Source organism: Salvelinus alpinus, chromosome 17 (assembly GCF_045679555.1).
Source record: "Salvelinus alpinus chromosome 17, SLU_Salpinus.1, whole genome shotgun sequence".
Taxonomy (NCBI): domain Eukaryota; kingdom Metazoa; phylum Chordata; class Actinopteri; order Salmoniformes; family Salmonidae; genus Salvelinus; species Salvelinus alpinus.
In genome coordinates this window covers 37,876,139-37,899,642 of record NC_092102.1, presented here as the reverse complement: position 1 = coordinate 37,899,642, position 23,504 = coordinate 37,876,139, and the positions used below count along the sequence as shown (strand labels likewise).

Sequence of the window (23,504 nt, the reverse complement as noted above, 5' to 3'; positions counted from 1 at the left end):
ACCTGTCTGTTTTTATGTGTAAAACCATGAACAACGAAACATGAATGTAAACATTATGCAGATTACACACAATATAGTAATTTATCAGAACGTAGTTGAAACATCTTTGAATACCCTCCCTTTTCAAAGAGTATCTTAAATAATCCCACAACACCCCCCATGTACCACCTTCTCAGGAAAAATACTTTTGTGATCTAACACTCGCACTTTACTTTTTCCCCCCTTACGAGCTCTGACCTTGCTGATAGCAACTTTAGTGAGGAGAAAAGTATTTCGTATGACTGTGATATGAGGCTAGCTATCTTAAGATGAATGCACTAACTGTAAGTTGCTCTGGATAAGAGCGTCAACTAAATGACTCAAATTAAAGCAATTTAATATGTATGTGCTTTCTCATAACCCACTCCAATATGTAATATCACAGAGCATTATAACATGAATTTATAGAGGATTAGCTTTGAGATTGGTTATGAGCGAATAAGTGATTATATCTGTCAGGACTGAGGATAACGCTTACATGTCCATAAAGATGACATAGTGAGTCGGTTGACTGATGGCAACAGGATTATGTGGTATTTTGGAGCATGATGATGGTCTTTACATATCCAATGGTATTTTTGATTGAACCATGTATGATGCTGTTACTATTCATAGCATGTTGTATAGATGGATGGTTTTTTAAACTATAGATCGTACATTCCAAATTCTTGTATACTACCAAGAGTATTATAGTGAATGAAAACATAGATAACAGATAAATAACTGTTACAGTCAAATACAATGTCCACTAATACCATAGTGTCCACTAATACCATAATGTCCACTAATACCATAGTGTCCACTAATACCACAATGTCCACTAATAGCATAATGTCCACTAATACCATAGTGTCCACTAATACCATAATGTCCACTAATACCATAGTGTCCACTAATACCACAATGTCCACTAATACCATAGTGTCCACTAATACCATAGTGTCCACTAATACCATAGTGTCCACTAATACAATAGTGTTCACTAATACCATAATGTCCACTAATACCACAATGTCCACTAATACCACAATGTCCACTAATAACATAGTGTCCACTAATACCATAGTGTCCACTAATACAATAGTGTTCACTAATACCACAATGTCCACAATGTCCACTAATACAATAGTGTCCACTAATACCATAGTGTCCACCAATACCACAATGTCCACTAATACAATAATGTCCACTAATACCACAATGTCCACTAATACCATAGTGTCCACTACTATCATACTGTCCACTAATACCATAGTGTCCACCAATACCACAATGTCCACTAATACCATAATGTCCACTAATACCATAGTGTCCACTAATACCATAGTGTCCACTAATACCACAGTGTCCACTAATACCATAGTGTTCACTAATACCATAGTGTCCATTAATACCATCATGTCCACTAATACCATAGTGTCCACTAATACCATAGTGTCCACTAATACCATAATGTCCATTAATACCATAATGTCCACTAATACCCCAATGTCCACTAATACCACAATGTCCACTAATACCATAATGTCCACTAATACCATAAAGTCCACTAATACCATAATGTCCACTAATACCACAATGTCCACTAATACCCCAATGTCCACTAATACCACAATGTCCACTAATACCATAATGTCCACTAATACCATAGTGTCCACTAATACCATAGTGTCCACTAATACCATAGTGTCCACTAATACCATAATGTCCACTAATACCATAGTGTCCACTAATACCATAATGTCCACTAATAACATAGTGTCCACTAATACCATAATGTCCACTAATACCATAATGTCCACTAATACCATAATGTCCACTAATACAATAGTGTCCACTAATACCATAGTGTCCACTAATACCACAATGTCCACTAATAAAATAGTGTCCACTAATACCATAGTGTCCACTAATACCATAGTGTCCACTAATACCATAATGTCAACTAATACCATAATGTCCACTAATACAATTGTGTTCACTAATAACATAGTGTCCACTAATACCATAGTGTCCACTAATACCATAGTGTCCACTAATACCATAGTGTCCACTAATACCATAATGTCCACTAATACCACAATGTCCACTAATACAATTGTGTTCACTAATAACATAGTGTCCACTAATACCACAATGTCCACTAATACCACAATGTCCACTAATACCACACTAATACCATCATGTCCACTAATACCATAATGTCCACTAATACCACAATGTCCACTAATACCATAGTGTCCACTAATACCATAATGTCCACTAATACCATAGTGTCAACTAATTCCATAATGTCCACTAATACCACAATGTCCACTAATACAATAGTGTCCACTAATAACATAGTGTCCACTAATACCATAACGTCCACTAATACCATAGTGTTCACTAATACCACAATGTCCACTAATACCATAATGTCCACTAATACCATAGTGTCCACTAATACCATAGTGTCAACTAATACCACAATGTCCACTAATACCATAATGTCCACTAATACCATAGTGTCCACTAATTCCATAATGTCCACTAATACCACAATGTCCACTAATACAATAGTGTCCACTAATAACATAGTGTCCACTAATACCATAACGTCCACTAATACCATAGTGTCCACTAATACCATAGTGTCAACTAATACCACAATGTCCACTAATACCATAATGTCCACTAATACCATAGTGTCCACTAATACCATAGTGTCAACTAATACCACAATGTCCACTAATACCATAATGTCCACTAATACCATAGTGTCCACTAATTCCATAATGTCCACTAATACCACAATGTCCACTAATACAATAGTGTTCACTAATAACATAGTGTCCACTAATACCATAATGCCCACTAATACCATAGTGTTCACTAATACCACAATGTCCACTAATACCATAATGTCCACTAATACCATAATGTCCACTAATACCATAGTGTCCACTAATACCATAGTGTCCACTAATACCACAATGTCCACAATGTCCACTAATACAATAGTGTCCACTAATACCATAGTGTCCACTAATACCATAATGTCAACTAATACCATAATGTCCACTAATACCACAATGTCCACTAATACCATAATGTCCACTAATACCATAGTGTCCACTAATACCACAATGTCCACTAATACCATAGTGTCCACTAATACCATAGTGTCCACTAATACCATCGTGTCCACTAATACCATCGTGTCCACTAATACCATAATGTCCACTAATACCATAATGTCCACTAATACCACAATGTCCACTAATACCATAGTGTCCACTAATACCATAGTGTCCACTAATACCATCGTGTCCACTAATACCATAATGTCCACTAATACCATAGTGTCCACTAATACCATCGTGTTCACTAATACCATAATGTCCACTAATACCACAATGTCCACTAATACCATAGTGTCCACTAATACCATAGTGTCCACTAATACCATAGTGTCCACTAATACCATCGTGTCCACTAATACCATAATGTCCACTAATACCATAATGTCCACTAATACTGTAATGTCTAATACCATAATGTCCACTAATACCACAATGTCCACTAATACCATAGTGTCCACTAATACCATAGTGTCCACTAATACCATAGTGTCCACTAATACCATCGTGTCCACTAATACTGTAATGTCTAATACCATAATGTCCACTAATACCATAGTGTCCATTATTACCGTAATGTCTAATACCATAATGTCCATTAATACCGTAAACTGATATTACAATACTCTAGCATGGAGTGACTACTGTACTGCATGTGATCACATCTAGCGGAGGATAGACAGTGTATTAGGAGGGTTGAGTTAGGCTGAAGTGTGATTACTGCAGGACTCGTCCTAGAAGTGGGGACATGTTCCATCTGTAGCCCCGCTGGTTGAGGGGATGCTGGGTAAACAGGTCAAGGGTCATTCACTCGTCCAATGAGCAGATGAGTGAAAGGAGATGGGGGTCAGAGGTCTCTGTCTCTTTCCTCTCCTCCACTTCTACTCCTTCTGTCCCCTCATTCTCTCTCTCACACACACACACACACACACACACACACACACACACACACACACACACACAACCACACACACACATACACACATACACACAACCACACACACACACACAACCACACACACAAACACACAACCACACATACACAACCACACACACACACACAGAGCACAAACAACGGATCTATTTTATTGATTTGACTCCTGTGCTGCTCAGCTGCCCACTGGAGGGGGAGGAGCAGAGCTCTAATGAATACCTCCACCCTGTGCCCCCTAAACCAAGCTCTACTCCCCCACCTTAATTAACTGTGTGTGTGTGTGTGTGTGTGTGTGTGTGTGTGTGTGTGTGTGTGTGTGTGTGTGTGTGTGTGTGTGTGTGTGTGTGTGTGTGTGTGTTCTCTGTCTCCTTATTCAACTGCCCCTGTCTCTTTCTTCTTAACTCGCTTTTCCTTTAGCCTTTTACACAGGAAAGTCTCTCTCTCTCTCTCTCTCTCTCTCTCTCTCTCTCTCTCTCTCTCTCTCTCTCTCTCTCTCTCTCTCTCTCTCTCTCTCTCTCTCTCTCTCTCTCTCTCTCTCTCTCTCTCTCTCTCTCTCTCTCTCTCTCTCTCTCTCTCTCTCTCTCTCTCTCTCTCTCTCTCTCTCTCTCTCTCTCTCTCTCTCTCTCTCTCTCTCTCTCTCTCTCTCTCTCTCTCTCTCTCTCTCTCTCTCTCTCTCTCTCTCTCTCTCTCTCTCTCTCTCTCTCTCTCTCTCTCTCTCTCTCTCTCTCTCAATTCAATTCAATTCAAGGGGCTTTATTGGCATGGGAAACATGTGTTGACATTGCCAAAGCAAGTGAGGTAGGTAATATACAAAAGTCAAATAAACAATAAAAATGAACAGTAAACATTACACATACAGAAGTTTCAAAACAATAAAGACATTACAAATGTCATATTATATATATGCAGTGTTGTAACAATGTACAAATGGTTAAAGCACACAAGTTAAAATAAATAAACATAAATATGGGTTGTATTTACAGTGGTGTTTGTTCTTCACTGGTTGCCCTTTTCTTGTGGCAACAGGTCACAAATCTTGCTGCTGTGATGGCACACTGTGGAATTTCACCCAGTAGATATGGGAGTTTATCAAAATTGGATTTGTTTTCGAATTCTTTGTGGATCTGTGTAATCTGAGGGAAATATGTCTCTCTAATATGGTCATACATTGGGCAGGAGGTTAGGAAGTGCAGCTCAGTTTCCACCTCATTTTGTGGGCAGTGTGCACATAGCCTGTCTTCTCTTGAGAGCCATGTCTGCCTACGGCGGCCTTTCTCAATAGCAAGGCTATGCTCACTGAGTCTGTACATAGTCAAAGCTTTCCTTAAGTTTGGGTCAGTCACAGTGGTCAGGTATTCTGCCACTGTGTACTCTCTGTTTAGGGCCAAATAGCATTCTAGTTTGCTCTGTTTTTTTGTTAATTCTTTCCAATGTGTCAAGTAATTATCTTTTTGTTTTCTCATGATTTGGTTGGGTCTAATTGTGCTGTTGTCCTGGGGCTCTGTGGGGTGTGTTTGTGTTTGTGAACAGAGCCCTAGGACCAGCTTGCTTAGGGGACTCTTCTCCAGGTTCATCTCTCTGTAGGTGATGGCTTTGTTATGGAAGGTTTGGGAATCGCTTCCTTTTAGGTGGTTGTAGAATTTAACGGCTCTTTTCTGGATTTTGATAATTAGTGGGTATCGGCCTAATTCTGCTCTGCATGCATTATTTGGTGTTCTACGTTGTACACGGAGGATATTTTTGCAGAATTCTGCATGCAGAGTCTCAATTTGGTGTTTGTCCCATTTTGTGAAATCTTGGTTGGTGAGCGGACCCCAGACCTCACAACCATAAAGGGCAATGGGCTCTATGACTGATTCAAGTATTTTTAGCCAGATCCTAATTGGTATGTTGAAATTTATGTTCCTTTTGATGGCATAGAAGGCCCTTCTTGCCTTGTCTCTCAGATCGTTCACAGCTTTGTGGAAGTTACCTGTGGTGCTGATGTTTAGGCCGAGGTATGTATAGTTTTTTGTGTGCTCTAGGGCAACGGTGTCTAGATGGAATTTGTGGTCCTGGTGACTGGACCTTTTTTGGAACACCATTATTTTGGTCTTACTGAGATTTACTGTCAGGGCCCAGGTCTGACAGAATCTGTGCAGAAGATCTAGGTGCTGCTGTAGGCCCTCCTTGGTTGGTGACAGAAGCACCAGATCATCAGCAAACAGTAGACATTTGACTTCGGATTCTAGTAGGGTGAGACCGGGTGCTGCAGACTGTTCTAGTGCCCGCGCCAATTCGTTGATATATATGTTGAAGAGGGTGGGGCTTAAGCTGCATCCCTGTCTCACCCCACGACCCTGTGTGAAGAAATGTGTGTGTTTTTTGCCAATTTTAACCGCACACTTGTTGTTTGTGTACATGGATTTTATAATGTCGTATGTTTTACCCCCAACACCACTTTCCATCAATTTGTATAGCAGACCCTCATGCCAAATTGAGTCGAAGGCTTTTTTGAAATCAACAAAGCATGAGAAGACTTTGCCTTTGTTTTGGTTTGTTTGGTTGTCAATTAGGGTGTGTAGGGTGAATACATGGTCTGTTGTACGGTAATTTGGTAAAAAGCCAATTTGACATTTGCTCAGTACATTGTTTTCATTGAGGAAATGTACGAGTCTGCTGTTAATGATAATGCAGAGTATTTTCCCAAGGTTACTGTTGACGCATATTCCACGGTAGTTATTGGGGTCAAATTTGTCTCCACTTTTGTGGATTGGGGTGATCAGTCCTTGGTTCCAAATATTGGGGAAGATGCCAGAGCTAAGGACGATGTTAAAGAGTTTTAGTATAGCCAATTGGAATTTGTTGTCTGTATATTTGATCATTTCATTAAGGATACCATCAACACCACAGGCCTTTTTGGGTTTGAGGGTTTTTATTTTGTCCTGTAACTCATTCAAGGTAATTGGAGAATCCAATGGGTTCTGGTAGTCTTTAATAGTTGATTCTAGGATTTGTATTTGATCATGTATATGTTTTTGTTCTTTATTCTTTGTTATAGAGCCAAAAAGATTGGAGAAGTGGTTTACCCATACATCTCCATTTTGGATAGATAATTCTTCGTGTTGTTGTTTGTTTAGTGTTTTCCAATTTTCCCAGAATTGGTTAGAGTCTATGGAGTCTTCAATTACATTGAGCTGATTTCTGACGTGCTGTTCCTTCTTTTTCCGTAGTGTATTTCTGTATTGTTTTAGTGATTCACCATAGTGAAGGCGTAGACTCAGGTTTTCCGGGTCTCTATGTTTTTGGTTGGACAGGTTCCTCAATTTATTTCTTAGATTTTTGCATTCTTTATCAAACCATTTGTCATTGTTGTTCATTTTCTTCGGTTTTCTATTTGAGATTTTTAGATTTGATAGGGAAGCTGAGAGGTCAAATATACTGTTAAGATTTTCTACTGCCAAGTTTACACCTTCACTATTGCAGTGGAACATTTTACCCAGGAAGTTGTCTAAAAGGGATTGAATTTGCTGTTGCCTAATTGTTTTTTGGTAGGTTTCCAAACTGCATTCCTTCCATCTATAGCATTTCTTAATGTTACTCAGTTCCTTTGGCTTTGATGCCTCATGATTGAGTATTGCTCTGTTCAAGTAGACTGTGATTTTGCTGTGGTCTGATAGGGGTGTCAGTGGGCTGACTGTGAACGCTCTGAGAGACTCTGGGTTGAGGTCAGTGATAAAGTAGTCTACAGTGCTACTGCCAAGAGATGAGCTATAGGTGAACCTACCATAGGAGTCCCCTCGAAGCCTACCATTGACTATGTACATACCCAGCGTGCGACAGAGCTGCAGGAGTTGTGACCCGTTTTTGTTGGTTATGTTGTCATAGTTGTGCCTAGGGGGGCATATGGGGGAGGGAATGCTGTCACCTGCAGGCAGGTGTTTGTCCCCCTGTGTGCTGAGGGTGTCAGGTTCTTGTCCAGTTCTGGCATTTAGGTCGCCACAGACTAATACATGTCCCTGGGCCTGGAAATGATTGATTTCCCCCTCCAGGATGGAGAAGCTGTCTTTATTAAAGTATGGGGATTCTAGTGGGGGGATATAGGTAGCACACAGGAGGACATTTTTCTCTGTTAAGATAATTTCCTTTTGAATTTCTAGCCAAATGTAAAATGTTCCTGTTTTGATTAATTTAATGGAGTGAGTTAGGTCTGCTCTATACCAAATTAGCATTCCCCCTGAGTCCCTTCCCTGTTTCACACCTGGTAGTTTGGTGGATGGGACTACCAGCTCTCTGTAACCTAGAGGGCAACCAGTGGGTCCGTCTCCGCTATACCATGTTTCTTGCAGGATGACAATGTCTGCATTACCGATTTCTTTGGTGAAGTCCGTGTTCCTGCTCTTTAGGCCAAAGGCAGATGACCTCAGGCCTTGGATATTCCAGGATGATATAGTGAAGGCTTTTTGTTCCATAAAGTGTCCAATGTTGTTGGCCGTGTGGTTTGGCCTCAGGCCAGTAAGTGTGAGCAGAGCCTGCTGAGCATCTGGTACATGCCGTTGGCTTGGGCGAGTGTAAGAGTGGGGGTTGGGCCTGTTTGCCCGCTCACTACCTGGGCGTATGTGTGACTTCCATGTTGATGCTCTCTTTGCGGGGGTGGGGTGCATGGGGTGGGCAGGAGTGGCATAGGTCTGATCTGAGGGGGCCTAAATGGGGTGTGGGCATGGTTGATGTGGGGGGGTGTTGATTGGTTGGGGTGGGGGTGTGGATGTGTCTGGGGGTGCTGTGGTCTGGATGTAAGTCCTCTTGGCGTGGGTCCTCTATGTGTAGGTCCACGGGGGGGTCCTGCAGGTCTTGGAGGGTGTCTCGCTGGTCTGGGTGGGGTGTCTATTGATCTGTTGCTCCTGTGTGAAGTGTTGGGGCTGCGTTTGAGAGCGATGTCCTTTAGAGTCCGGACAAAGGTGGGCACTGCTGCCTTATAGAGGTGGACCTGGTCATAGAGGCTGTTCAAGTCCAGGGTGGAGTGGTGGGCCAGGAAAACATTTGGTTTTGAGGCACAGTCACAGTCTCTCTCTCTCTGTGTGTGTGAGGTGCCAGTGAATAAATCATGCATAGCAAATCCAGGAATACATTCTTCTTTCGTTCAGTACATATTGTATGTGGTCACCCCCAAAGCCAATTCCTCCTTTGGCCGCCTTTCCTTCCAGTTCTCTGTTGCCAATGACTGGAACGAACTGCAAAAATCACTGAAGCTGGAGACTCATATCTCCCTCACTAACTTTAAGTACCAGCTGTCAGAGCAGCTCACAGATCACTGCACCTGTACATAGCCCATCTGTAAATAGCCCATCCAACTACCTCATCCCCATACTGTTATTTATTGTATTTATTTTTCTCCTTTGCACCCCAGTATCTCTACTTGCACACTCATCTTCTGCACGTCTATCACTCCAGGGTTTAATCGCTATATTGTAATTATTTCGCCGCTATAGCCTATTTATTGCCTTACCTCCTTTATCCTACCTCATTTGCACACACTGTATATAGACTTTTTCTATTGTATTATTGACTGTATGTTTGTTTATTCCATGTGTAACTCTGTGTTGTTGTTTGTGTTGCACTGCTTTGCTTAATCTTGGCCAGGTCGCAGTTGTACATGAGAACTTGTTCTCAAATAGCCTACCTCGTTAAATAAAGGTGAAATAAATAAAATAAATACAAATAAAAAATGTGATTTAAAGACATGTCAATCCAGGCCAATTTATTATTGACCAGAGGATCCCTCCCCACATACCTCTAGGTACTTTGTCATGTACACCTTGACCCCAAAAAGTCTCTCAGACAGACCCCCCTCACATCATCATACAGCCATCCCCACAGTGGTGACTCAATCCCATCAGTATTCAGCCAGAGGAGAGGAACGCTACAGTCTCACAGCCCCTCTCTCACCTTGACTTTCACCACGGCAACAGAACACGGCAACAACGCCGTGGCAACCAACACACTGCATATCGAACATACCTGAGGACAATGAAAACAAGTCGTACTCTTACCCTCTCCCTCTTATTCTCTCTGCCTTCTCCCTCTCGCTGCCTTCTCCCTCTGTCTGCCGTCTCCCTCTCTACCTTCTCCCTCTTTCTCTGCCCTCTCCCTCTCTCTGCCTTCTCCCTCTCTCTGCCTACTCCCTCTCTCTGCCTTCTCCCTCTCTCTCTCTGCCTTCTCCGTATGTCTGCCTTCTCCCTCTGTCTTCTCCCTCTCTCTGCCTTCTCCCTCTTTTTGCCTTCTCCCTCTCTGCCTACTCCCTCTTTCTCTGGCTTCTCCCTCTCTCTGCCTTCTCCCTCTGCCTTCTCCCTCTCTCTGCCTTCTCCCTCTCTCTACCTTCTCCCTCTCTCTGCCTTCTCCCTCTCTCTGCCTTCTCCCTCTCTCTGCCTTCTCCCTCTCCCTCTCTCTGCCTTCTCTCTCTCCTTCTTTCTCTGCTTCCTCTCTCATTCACTCTCTTCCTTCCCCCTCTCTCTGCCTTCTCCCTCTCCCTCTTTATCTGCCTTCTCCCTCTTCCTCTCTCTGCCTTCTCTGTCTGTCTGCCTTCTCCCTCTCTCTGCCTTCTCCCTCTCTCTGCCTTCTCCCTCTTTTTGCCTTCTCCCTCTCTCTGCCTTCTCCCTCTCTCTACCTTCTCCCTCTCTCTACCTTCTCCCTCTTTTTGCCTTCTCCCTCTCTCTACCTTCTCCCTCTCTCTACCTTCTCCCTCTTTTTGCCTTCTCCCTCTCTCTACCTTCCCCCTATCTCTTCCTTCCCCCTCTCTCTACCTTCTCCCTCTTTTTGCCTTCGCCCTCTCTCTACCTTCTCCCTATCTCTTCCTCCCCCCTCTCTCTGCCTTCTCCCTCTCCCTCTTTCTCTGCCTTCTCCCTCTTCTCTCTCTGCCTTCTCCCTCTCTCTTCCTTCTCCCTCTCGCTGCCTTCTCCCTCCCCCTCTCTCTGCCTTCTACCTCTCCATCTATCTGCCTTCCCCCTCTCCCTCTCTCTGCCTTCTCCCTCTCCCTCTCTCTGCCTTCTCCCTCTCCATCTCTCCACCTTCTCCCTCTCCCTCTCTCTGCCTTCTCCCTCTCCATCTCTCCACCTTCTCCCTCTCCCTCAATCTTTATCTTTTTCAGTTGCTGTACTGTTTCCTTCCTCTCCTTTTTAACTCTTTCTCTTTTTCTCTTGTACTGTTTGTATTTTCTGTCTCTCTGTCCTGCATGCCACATTTCACATCTATAATAATACCTGCCCAGACCTCTCACACTTTGTGCAATATACTAGAAGTGTATGCATCACAGGCCAGTGAAAGGAGGTGTTGTATTAGCTCTAACACACACACACAGACAGACACACACACACTCAACCCCACTTACACACAGTATGCAAGCCAGTGTCCTACAAACCCCCAGGGAGTGTTGAATTGTGTGAGTGTGTGTGTGTGTGTGTGTGTGTGTGTGTGTGTGTTTGAGTGCGTCAGCAGTGCTGTCAGAAGTTGTGTGTGACAGACATGTAGATCTACAGAGGAGAGTGTGGCAGCGTGTGTCTGCTGCTGACAGTTGTTCACAACATTCTCTACTTTACTCTGTCACTGGGCTGTCACTGCAGTCTAAACAAACCTTTATACACTGGATAGACTCTCTCTCTCTCTCTCTCTCTCTCTCTCTCTCCCTCCCTCTCTCTCAATTTTTTCTTCTGCACTCCATCTCTCTCTCTGTCTCTCTCGTGTGCGTCATCTCCCTTTTTCTGTCTCTCTGTCTCTCTTTCTTTCTGTCTGTCTGTCTGTCTGTCTGTCTGTCTGTCTGTCTGTCTGTCTGTTTGTCTCTCTATCTGTCTCTCTGTCTCTCTCTCGCTCTGTCTATCTCTCTGTCTGTCTCTCTGTCTGTCTCTTTGTCTGTCTCTCTGTCTGTCTCTGTCTTTCTGTTTGTCTCTCTGTCTCTCTCTCTCGTTCTCTCTGTCTCTCTTTCTCTCTGTCTCTCTGTCTCTCTGTCTCTCTCTCTGTCTCTCTCTGCCTCTCTGTCTTTCTCTCTGTCTATCTTTCTGTCTGTCTCTCTGTCTCTCTCTCTTTCTGTCTCTCTCTCTGTCTCTCTCAATCTGTCTCTCTCTTTCTCTCTGTCTGTCTCTGTCTGTCTCTTTGTCTGTCTCTGTCTCTCTCTCTGTCTCTCTATCTGTCTGTCTCTCTGTCTTTCTGTCTTTCTGTCTCTCTGTCTCTCTGTCTCTGTCCCCCTGTTTCTCTCTCTGTCTCTCTGTCTCTCTCTCTTTCTCTTTTGTACTCCAGCTCTCTAACTGTCTATCGCTGTTCGACCATCTGTCTTTTTTTCATAGGCTCTCTCTCGTTCCTTTACTCCCACTTTTTCTCTCTTGCTATGTGTTTAAATGATCTCAGATGAGACAGTACTGATTTATCTGTCAACAGCTTCCTGTCCTTTGTTGTAATTTTGGGGGATGTGTGTGTGTGTGTGCAGACACAAGTGCGTTTGGTGGAAAACACAAATTGTTGTACATTTTACAAACAGGATGAATTAGAGATGGGGTGTTTAAAGGAGAGGTTTTCCATGGATGATTTAAGCAGTCAAGACAAAATGAATGTTGTCAACGGCCAGGCAGCCCATCCGGACTGGTCTCGGAGTAGTGGGCATGTCAAAAGAAGTGGTTGTGTCGAAATAAATGGGTGTGTTGAGAGTGCACCGTTATTGGACGGTCTCTTTTGATTGAACAGCATTGCCAGCACTCAGAGGACTAGTTTATTTTGTTCAGTCTCTTTCAGGAAGTGCATGGAGGATGCTAAAGCAGTTTTAATCACATACACAACTCAAACTTTTATGATTAATTATTACCGGTATACTAAACTATGTTTCATGAATATCCAAAGAGTATTGTTTAGTCTCATAATAATTTTCTTTGAGTTCACATACACAACTTTATGAAAGCAGTTGTGACACATGAAGGTCTGCAACCAGTAGAACCTCATTTGAATCTCCTGTTATAACATGCTAGTATCAGACGGGTAGCAGCATAGGCTTTAGGCTGTTTTTGCCCGCTCGCTTCGTAAATTGGTCCTAATCGGCATGTCAGCAAACTTGCAGCCGGGCATGCAACCCATAGGTCTGCCTTTAAGGAAGCTTGCTATTGGTGTATAGTAATGGGACATTGAGAAATGTTATCTTTGACATTGCGCACAGTAGTCTACACAACAGAAAAGAAATGTGATAAATGTAAAACATTCACAACATGAAAGCATGTTAAGATATATGCATTTAATTACATGCAATGTTTTTCCACAGCGTGAGTGATTCCACCACGCCATCATTCTGAGTTTCCCCAAAGTACGTTTTAATGCACCATCCTATACAGCAGGGATGGACAGCTGCAGTCCTCGGGGGCCTGATCGGTGTCACATTTTCAGTGGTGGAAAGTACTTAAGTAAAAATACTTTAAAGTACTACTTAAGTAGTTTTTGTGGGTATCTGTACTTTACTATTCATATTTTAGACAATTTTTACTTTTTCTTCACTACATTCATAAAGAAAATGTGGTACTTTTTACTCATACACTTTTTACTTACACATTTTCTTTGACAACCAAAAGTACTTGTTACATTTTGAGTGCTTAGCAGGACAGGAAAATGGTCCAATTCACACACTTATCAAGAGAACAACCCTGGTCATCTCTACTGCCTCTTATCTGGCGGACTTACTAAACACATGCTTAGTTTGTTAATTATGTCTGAGTGATGGAGTATGCCCCTAGCTATCCATAAATAAATAAAAAACTATTCAATTGTGCCATCTAGTTTGCTTAGTATAAGGAATGTGAAATTATTTACACTTTTACTTTTACTTTTGATACTTAAGTATATTTTAGCAATTACATTTACTGTTGATACTTAAGTATATTTAAAACCAAATACTTTGTCTTTTACTCAAGTAGTATTTTACTGGGTGACTTTCACTTTTACTTGAGTAATTTTCAATGAAGGTATCTTTTACTTTTCCACCCCTGTACATTTTTGCCCCAGCCTCAGCTAACACACCTGCCTCCAATAATCACCTAATCATGATCTCAGTTTAGACTGCAGTTTGATTAATCAGCTGTGTTTGCTTGGGATGGAGAAGAAGAGTGACACCATTCAGGCCCTGGAGGACTGGAGTTGCCCACCCCTGATCTACAGTCATGTCACCACGAACCTCTGCACTCGCTGGCAACAACTGACAGAAAGTCAAACCAATTACATGTGCGCTTTCGATATGCCTACCTTCTTTCAACACAGCCAGTATCGGCCGCCATATTGGGCTGCAACTACCCGCTTCTCTCATCTGTCCCATTTATCACTAACAGATCTGAAAACAAAGGAATATGGTCATCCGTACAGTGCATTCAGAAAGTATTCAGACCCCTTAGCTTTTTCCACATTTTCTTACATTACAGCCTTCTTCTAAAATTGATGAAATTGTTTTTTCTCTCTCATCTACACACACTAGCCCATAATGACAAAGCAAAAATAGTTAATTTTTTAACATTTTTGCAAATGTATATGAAAAAAACCGGAAATATAAAATTTACATAAGTATTCAGACCCTTTATTTAGTACTTTGTGAAGCACCTTTGGCAGCGATTACAGCCTCGAGTCGTCTTGGGTATGACGCTACAAGCTTGGCACACCTGTATTTGGGGGAGTTTCTCCCATTCTTCTCTGCAGATCCTCTCCAGCTCTGTCAGGTTGGATGGGGAGCGTCGCTGCACAGCTATTTTCAGGTCTCTCCAAAGATGTGCCTTTTACTGAGGAGTGGCTTTCGTCTGGCCATGCTACGATAAAGGCCTGATTGGTGGAATGCTGCAGAGATGGTTGTCCTTCTGGAAGGTTCTCACATCTCCACAGAGGAACTCTGACTCAAGAGTCTTGGTGGTTCCAAATGTCTTCCATTTCAGAATGATGGTGACCACTGTGTTCTTGGGGACCTTCAAGGCTGCAGAAATGTTCTGGTACCCTTTCCCAGATCTGTGCCTCGACACAATCCTGTCGCGGAGCTCTACGGACAATTTATTTGACCTCATGTCTTGATTTGCTCTGACATGCACTGTCAACTGTGGGACCTTATATAGACAGGTGTGTAACTTTCCAAATCATGTCCAATCAAATAAATGTATCACAGGTGAATTCCAATCTAGTTGTAGAAACATATTAAAGATGATCAATGGAAACAGGGTGCACCTGAGCTCAATTTCGAGTCTCATAGCAAAGGGTCTGAATACTTATGTAAATAAGGTATTTCTGTTTTTTATTGTGTGTAGATTGATGAGGGGAAAAAATGTGTTTAATCAATTTTAGAATAAGGCTGTAACGTAACAAAATGTAGAAAAAGGGTAGGGGTCTGAATACTTTCCAAATGCACTGTACACTATATTTTTGGGGGGGCAAGTCTATGGTAAAGTGCTTTAGTGTACAATTTTATTTAAATTTGTCATTGGTTTGATATCTTACATGGTTTATGTTGTCATATGTGTAAAGTATAATTTTGTGCCTTTCAACATGACTAATAAAGATCAATCAATCAAACTCAATCAACCAATGAATAAATGATTCCTCTCTGTCTCCAGGTGCAGATGTGACAGAGCCCAACAGCTCAGACAGTCGCGGAGAACGTCTCGACTTCTTCCTCAAACAGGAAGAAGCTCTGGCAATGGGCGAGGCCAACTTCCTGGGTGCCAGCGAATCAGATGAGGCAGGAGGTGGGACCGGGGGCGGGACTACAACTTCGGTAGCCAATCTGAGGGCAGCATTGATGAGTAAAAACAGCCTGCTTTCGCTACGGGCTGAGATGCTGGGAGACGATAACCCTGTACTGTTTGAATTCATGCCCAAAGGAGGACACTCCCTTTCACGTAAGTTACTGTTATAGTGTGTTACACACACACACACACACACACACACACACACACACACACACACACACAAACACTCCAACAGCACTTAACTGCTGTTTGAGTGTCACACAATACCACTGCTATAGAATCATCATTCTGTCATTGGCTTTTGTGAATTTAGTTTTGGTGTGCGTATTCGTGCGTGCAGGTGTGCTTGTCTATTGCATGCTGTGTGTGTGTGTGTGTGTGTGTGTGTGTGTGTGTGTGTGTGTGTGTGTGTGTGTGTGTGTGTGTGTGTGTGTGTGTGTGTGTGTGTGTGTGTGTGTGTGTGTGTGTGTGTGTGTGTGTGTGTGTGTTCAGTATGTAACAGGTCTGTGTGATGGTGCAAGAGAGGATTACTCAGTTGTGACTCAGTGAGAGAACATTGTGCTGGGATGGCTCCCGGGTGTGTGAGAAAATGTTTCCTGGATTTCTTTGCCGAAGTGTGTGTGTCAGTGTGTGTATCAGTGTGTGTGTCAGTGTGTGTGTCAGTGGGTGTGTCAGTGTATGTGTCAGTGTGTGTGTGGTTTCATAAAACAGGGTTTAGCCATGTTCATCTGTGTGTATGAGTGATTGAACGATGTATTGTGCATGGGTGCATGAGGGTATGTGTCTGAGGGTGTGTGTGAGGGTGTGTGTGAGGGTGTGTGTGTGGGTGTGTGTCTGAGGGTGTGTGTGAGGGTGTGTGTGAGGGTGTGTGTGTGGGTGTGTGTCTGAGGGTGTGTGTGAGGGTGTGTGTGTGGGTGTGGGTGTGTGTCTGAGGCCTTGAGGATGGCCTTCCATACCTTCCCTCTATCTTGGTGTAAATATAGCAGGATGCTAGCCATCTTGGTGTAAATATAGCAGGATGATAGCCATTGGTATAATAAAAGCTTTTAAATCATCAACTTTAATGTTCCACTCACTGCGCCTCTCCGTCAAGTTATTTTGGACCATTGGAATATACACTAGATGACCAAAAGTATGTGGACACCTGCTTGTTGAACATCTCATTCCAAAATCATGGTCATTAATATGGGGTTTGTCCCCTCTTTGCTGCTATAACAGCCTCCACTCTTCTGGGAAGGCTTTCCACTAGATGTTGGAACATTGCTGCTATAACAGCCTCCACTCTTCTGGGAAGGCTTTCCACTAGATGTTGGAACATTGCTGCTATAACAGCCTTCTCCACTCTTCTGGGAAGGCTTTCCACTAGATGTTGGAACATTGCTGCTATAACAACCTCCACTCTTCTGGGAAGGCTTTCCACTAGATGTTGGAACATTACTGTAGGGACTTGCTTCAGTTCAGCCACAAGAGCATTAGTGAGGTCGGGCACTGATGTTGGGTGATTAGGCCTGGCTCGCAGTCTGCATTCCAATTCATCCCAAAGGTCTTCGATGGAGTGGAGGTCAGGGCTCTGTGCAGGCCAGTCAAGGTCTTCCACAGCGACTTCGACAAACCATTTCTGTATGGACCTCGCTTTGTGCACAGGGGCATTGTCATGCTGAAACAGGAAAGGGCCTTCCCCAAACTGTTGCCACAAAGTTGGAAGCACATAATCGTCTAGAATGTCATTGTATGCTGTAGCGTTAAGATTTCCCTTCACTGGAACTAAGCGGCCTAGCCCGAACCATGAAAAACAGCCCCAGACCATTATTCCTCCTCCACCAAACTTTACAGTTGGCACTATGCATTCGGGCAGGTAGCGTTCCCCTGGCATCTGCCAGAGAACGCGTTTCCACTGCTCCAGAGTCCAATTGCGGTGAGCTTTACACCACTGTGCGGTTGCTCGGCCATGGAAACCCATTTCATGATGCTCCCGACGAACAGTTCTTGTGCTGACGTTGCTTCCAGAGGCAGTTTGGAGCTCGGTAGTGTTGCAACCGAGGATAGACCATTTTTACTCTCTACGCACTTCAGCACTCAGCGGTCCCGTTCTGTGAGCTTGTGTGGTCTACTACTTCGCGGCTGAGTTATTGTTGCTCCTAGACGTTTTCCACTTCACAATAACACCACTTACAGTTGACCGGGGCAGCTCTAGCAGGGCAGAAATTGGACGAACTGACTTGTTGGAAAGGTGGCATCCTATGATGATGCCACGTTGAAAGTCACTGAGCTCTACAGTAAGGCCATTCTACTACAAATGTTTGTCTATGGAGATTAAATGGCTGTGTGCTCGATTTTATACACCTGTCAGCAACGGGTGTGGCTGAAATAGCCAAATCCACTCATTTGAAGTGGTGTCCACATACTGCTGTATATATAGTGTCTCTCCCAGTGTGTATTTATGAGTGTGTGTTTGTGTGTGTGTGTGTGTGAGGGTGAGGGTGCGTGCATGTGTGTGTACATGTGTGTGTGTTTAATTTCTCTTTGCTTTCTTTGGCTGGTAATTGTCTTCTTTGTGCGATAGGAGATGGAGAAAGAGTCCAACCCTAAACCTGGTCATGCCCTTTTAGCTTAGCCCTGCTCTGATACAATAGGGCTGGAGACTGGGGCTTTGACTGAGTGGACCCCTACACACACACACGCACACACACACACAAACCCTCTGTTGGCTTTAAGTGAAGAGATTGAGGCGCTGTCACAGCAGGCACGCTGCCTCTCATCTGACCTGCCCCTACTGAGGGGCCTCTATCACACACAGACACACCCACGAACGTGAGTGCCTGCATACACACGCACGCACACACACACACACACACACACACACACACACACACACACACACACACACACACACACACACACACACACACACACACACACACACACACACACACACACACACACACACACACGAGTGCATGCACAAACACTAAACACAGATCCTTGAGTAATGATATGAGTAGAATTCAAAGAATGTTATCAGTACCATTTCATCCTTCTGAAATGTGTCTTATGTGCCTAGTAATTTATGATATGTTTAAACATGCCTCTTTATTTTGAGTGTCAGCGCATTGTGAACCTTAGGGAAAGTGTTTGTTTGGCCAAACACAGCCTGAAAGCACCACACAATAGGGTGGTTTTGAGAGATGCCTTTCGGGATGGCCAACCAACCCCTCCACTGAGGTTTTCACTCTCTCTTTAAAAGAGAGATGAAAATAAACAAACATTATGTTCTTCAGAGCACTGAGGGAAGGACAAGCCTAGTGAGTTTGACGGATTGCTGCTTTCTCCCCTCAGTACAACCTACCCTCTATCCCTCCCCCAAGCTCTCCTTCACAGCTCCTTCACACTCCCTTCTTCTGTCCCTCCTACAACCCCTTCCTCACCCCTTCCCTCTTTTACAGTCTCCTCTTCTTCCCTCCCTCTCTCATTCCTTCAGCCTGCTCTCTCCTTCCCCCTCTATCGTTCCTCTCTTCTCCTACCTCTCCATAACACCTCTCCACCTCTTTAACTTCAAAGCATAGTTATTTAAATCCTTGGGAAAGTATTGATTCATCGAACAGAGTAGTAGGGCAAGGTCACCTGCCCCATTTCACCAGCCATTGCTGCCATTATCACAACTGGGTCTGGCCTGTGTGTGTGTGTGTGTGTGTGTGTGTGTGTGTGTGTGTGTGTGTGTGTGTGTGTGTGTGTGTGTGTGTGTGTGTGTGTGTGTGTGTGTGTGTGTGTGTGTGTGTGTGTGTGTGTGTACTTGTTGTCCTACATGATCAGGACTGCAATGTCCTAATAATTCACCCAATAGTCCTGAAAAGGTAGGAAAACAATAACTTTTTTGAAAGGGCGTGGCTCCTAATCCTTGAGGGGTCTTTTATTTCTGAGGCTCCGTATCTATGACTACGGAAATTCTTGCAGTATCTCGCGGGAATTTGGGACTCCACAATTTTTCTTGTGCAGAAACCTGATTAGATATATAGCTAGTTAAATCAGAGTTAAAAGCCAAAAATATTATATTCACAATGTCACTAAGCAACAAACAAACAAAACGACAATATCCATTCAAATGTCAAAACATGATTTTGTCATGAGTTCAGTATTATTTACTTGATTTTGCGGACCCAGTACTATGGTGTATCGTCATTAGCTAGCTAGCTAATGTTAGCAAAGGACACCAGCAGTATGATCTCTACCATTGAATCTCTTGATCCTCTCCCTGAGAATACTTCGTTCGTTATTTTTTATGTTGAGTCGTTATACACTAATATTCCACACGATGGCAGTATTGAAGGCATGGATCATTTTCTTTTGTTATGTTACCCAAATGAACAACCCGCCAGTGCATGCATTAGAACATTGGCTGAAATGGTACTCACAAATAACGATTTCATATTTCAAAACAATTTCTTTATCCAGATGAAGGGTACTGCTATGGGACCCCCTATGGCTCCTAACTTTGCAAATGTGTGTGCAGGTTACATGGACAAACAGTCAATTCTCACTCCTCTCAACAACAACAACCATTTTGGAAACGGTACATTGATGATATTTTGGTTTTATGGAGGGTGATACAAAACAGCTCCAGGCATACCATGCTTCTTACCTCTTGTTTTGAGCACCTGAGATCCACTATGTAATCTGACACACAACAAGTAAGTTTCCTTGATCTTTTGATTTTGTGTGAGGATCATGTTCTATACACTGATCTTTACAGGAAACCCACTGATTGTAACAGTTTGTTGAGGGCTGACAGCTGACACCCACTTCCTTTGAACAACTGTTTGCCCTAAAGCCAATTCTGTCCAATCAAAATAATTTGCAAAAAACAATCAGATTTCCACAGAACCATGGCTGTGATGCAAAGAAAATTCAAGGAAAGTGGGTCCTAAAATGGTCAGATCAATACTGCCATTGAGAAAATCCAAAATAAATCGAGACATGATCTCTTTCAAGGAAAGTCTCGCAAAAAGAAGGATTCTTGCGTTCTTACTACGCGCTATTCAAAGTGGTCTGAACAGTAAGGGAATCGTTCACTCCCTTGGTCGTGCTTTCATAGATCAATTGGTAACCTCTGATTTACCATCCCAAAATACCCCTGCACAACGTCTCATTGCGCCAGAAGGCTGCGCTCAATGCAATGGCACTTACCAATGTAGATCCTTCAAACACCCCCAAACAGGCAAACAGATCCCAATCAAAGGTGTTATCACTTGTTCCACTAAGGCAGTTATTTATCTTATAACTTGTCCTTGTGGTAAAAATTATGTGGGCAAAACGAAGCGCAAACTAAAGGTAAGAATCTCTGAGCATCGCAGCACCATTCAGTGGAAAAACTCTACGTACCCAGTTGCGGCCCACTTTTCGTCCCTTTGCGATATCGGCATCGAACACATCACCATCCCTAGGAGAGGGGGTGACCTTGACAACTTATTGTTAAAACGAGAGACCGCCTGGATCTTTAATTTGAAACATCATTGCTCCCTTCGGTCTCAATGTAGACTTTGATCTGAAGCCATTCTTGTGATTATTGTGTTTTTGCTCTCTATTGTAAATAATGTTTGTTTGTAGGCCTATGTAGCCAAATTGTATCTATGATCATATGTAATCCATTCATGCTTTTACATGTTCTATTTATATCTGTAAATCAACCAATGAAATCAAGCCAGTCCCGGCCATGATTATAGACACCTGTGTGTGTTCTTTCAAACTTTATATAAACTAGTGACCCGCAGTGTTTGTCATTATACCCTGATGAAGACAGCTTGGTTGTCGAAACAGTGGTTATTAAATGATTGTATCTGAACTCCTAGAGTGTGAGGCTCTCCTTTTCTTTTTCAAGTCTTCTACTCCGCTTGCCAGCACCTCACCTAAACAGGTGTTCTACTCCGCTTGCCAGCACCTCACCGAAACAGGTGTTCTACTCCGCTAGCCAGCACCTCGCCTAAACAGGTGTTCTACTCCGTTAGCCAGCACCTCACCTAAACAGGTGTTCTACTCCGCTAGCCAGCACCTCGCCTAAACAGGTGTTCTACTCCGCTAGCCAGCACCTCGCCTAAACAGGTGTTGTACTCCGCTAGCCAGCACCTCACCTAAACAGGTGTTCTACTCCGCTAGCCAGCACCTCGCCTAAACAGGTGTGTTCTACTCCGCCAGCCAGCACCTCACCTAAACAGGTGTTCTACTCCGCTAGCCAGCACCTCGCCTAAACAGGTGTTCTACTCCGCTAGCCAGCACCTCGCCTAAACAGGTGTTCTACTCCGCTAGCCAGCACCTCGCCTAAACAGGTGTTCTACTCCGCTAGCCAGCACCTCTACTAAACAGGTGTTCTACTCCGCTAGCCAGCAGCTCACCTAAACAGGTGTTCTACTCCGCTAGCCAGCACCTCGCCTAAACAGGTGTTGTACTCCGCTAGCCAGCACCTCGCCTAAACAGGTGTTGTACTCCGCTAGCCAGCACCTCGCCTAAACAGGTGTTCTACTCTGCTAGCCAACACCTCGCCTAAACAGGTGTTCTACTCCGCTAGCCAGCACCTCGCCTAAACAGGTGTTCTACTCCGCTAGCCAGCACCTCGCCTAAACAGGTGTTCTACTCCGCTAGCCAGCACCTCGCCTAAACAGGTGTTCTACTCCGCTAGCCAGCACCTCGCCTAAACAGGTGTTCTACTCCGCTAGCCAGCACCTCGCCTAAACAGGTGTTCTACTCCTCTAGCCAGCACCTCGCCTAAACAGGTGTTCTACTCCGCTAGCCAGCACCTCGCCTAAACAGGTGTTCTACTCCGCTAGCAAGCACCTCGCCTAAACAGGTGTTCTACTCAGCTAGCCAACATCTCTCCTAAACAGGTGTTCTACTCCGCTAGCCAGCACCTCACCTAAACAGGTGTTCTACTCCGCTAGCAAGCACCTCGCCTAAACGGGTGTTGTACTCCGCTAGCCAGCACCTCGCCTAAACAGGTGTTCTACTCTGCTAGCCAACACCTCGCCTAAACAGGTGTTCTACTCCGCTAGCCAGCATCTCGCCTAAACAGGTGTTCTACTCCGCTAGCCAGCACCTCGCCTAAACAGGTGTTGTACTCCGCTAGCCAGCACCTCGCCTAAACAGGTGTTCTACTCTGCTAGCCAACACCTCGCCTAAACAGGTGTTCTACTCCGCTAGCCAGCACCTCGCCTAAACAGGTGTTCTACTCCGCTAGCCAGCACCTCGCCTAAACAGGTGTTCTACTCCGCTAGCCAGCACCTCTCCTAAACAGGTGTTCTACTCCGCTAGCCAGCACCTCGCCTAAACAGGTGTTCTACTCCGCTAGCCAGCACCTCGCCTAAACAGGTGTTCTACTCCTCTAGCCAGCACCTCGCCTAAACAGGTGTTCTACTCCGCTAGCCAGCACCTCGCCTAAACAGGTGTTCTACTCCGCTAGCCAGCACCTCGCCTAAACAGGTGTTCTACTCCGCTAGCCAGCACCTCGCCTAAACAGTTGTTCTACTCCGCTAGCCAGCACCTCGCCTAAACAGGTGTTCTACTCCGTTAGCCAGCACCTCACCTAAACAGGTGTTCTACTCCGCTAGCCAGCACCTCGCCTAAACAGGTGTTCTACTCCGCTAGCCAGCACCTCGCCTAAACAGGTGTTGTACTCCGCTAGCCAGCACCTCACCTAAACAGGTG

General features: G+C 43.9%; 1 protein-coding gene across 2 annotated transcripts in view; it reads left to right on the top strand.

Moving 5' to 3' along the window:
• Nucleotides 1-23,504, top strand: part of LOC139542908 (zinc finger and BTB domain-containing protein 46-like) — a 166,832-nt gene that overhangs the window by 112,797 nt on the left and 30,531 nt on the right. For both annotated transcript variants that reach the window (XR_011668569.1, XM_071348879.1), the window contains exon 4: nucleotides 15,681-15,965. Coding sequence is in view for 1 of the 2 variants with exons in the window: in XM_071348879.1 (XP_071204980.1) it covers nucleotides 15,681-15,965 (285 nt within the window). In the remaining variant the exon portion in view is untranslated. The remainder of the gene's footprint in view (nucleotides 1-15,680; nucleotides 15,966-23,504) is intronic.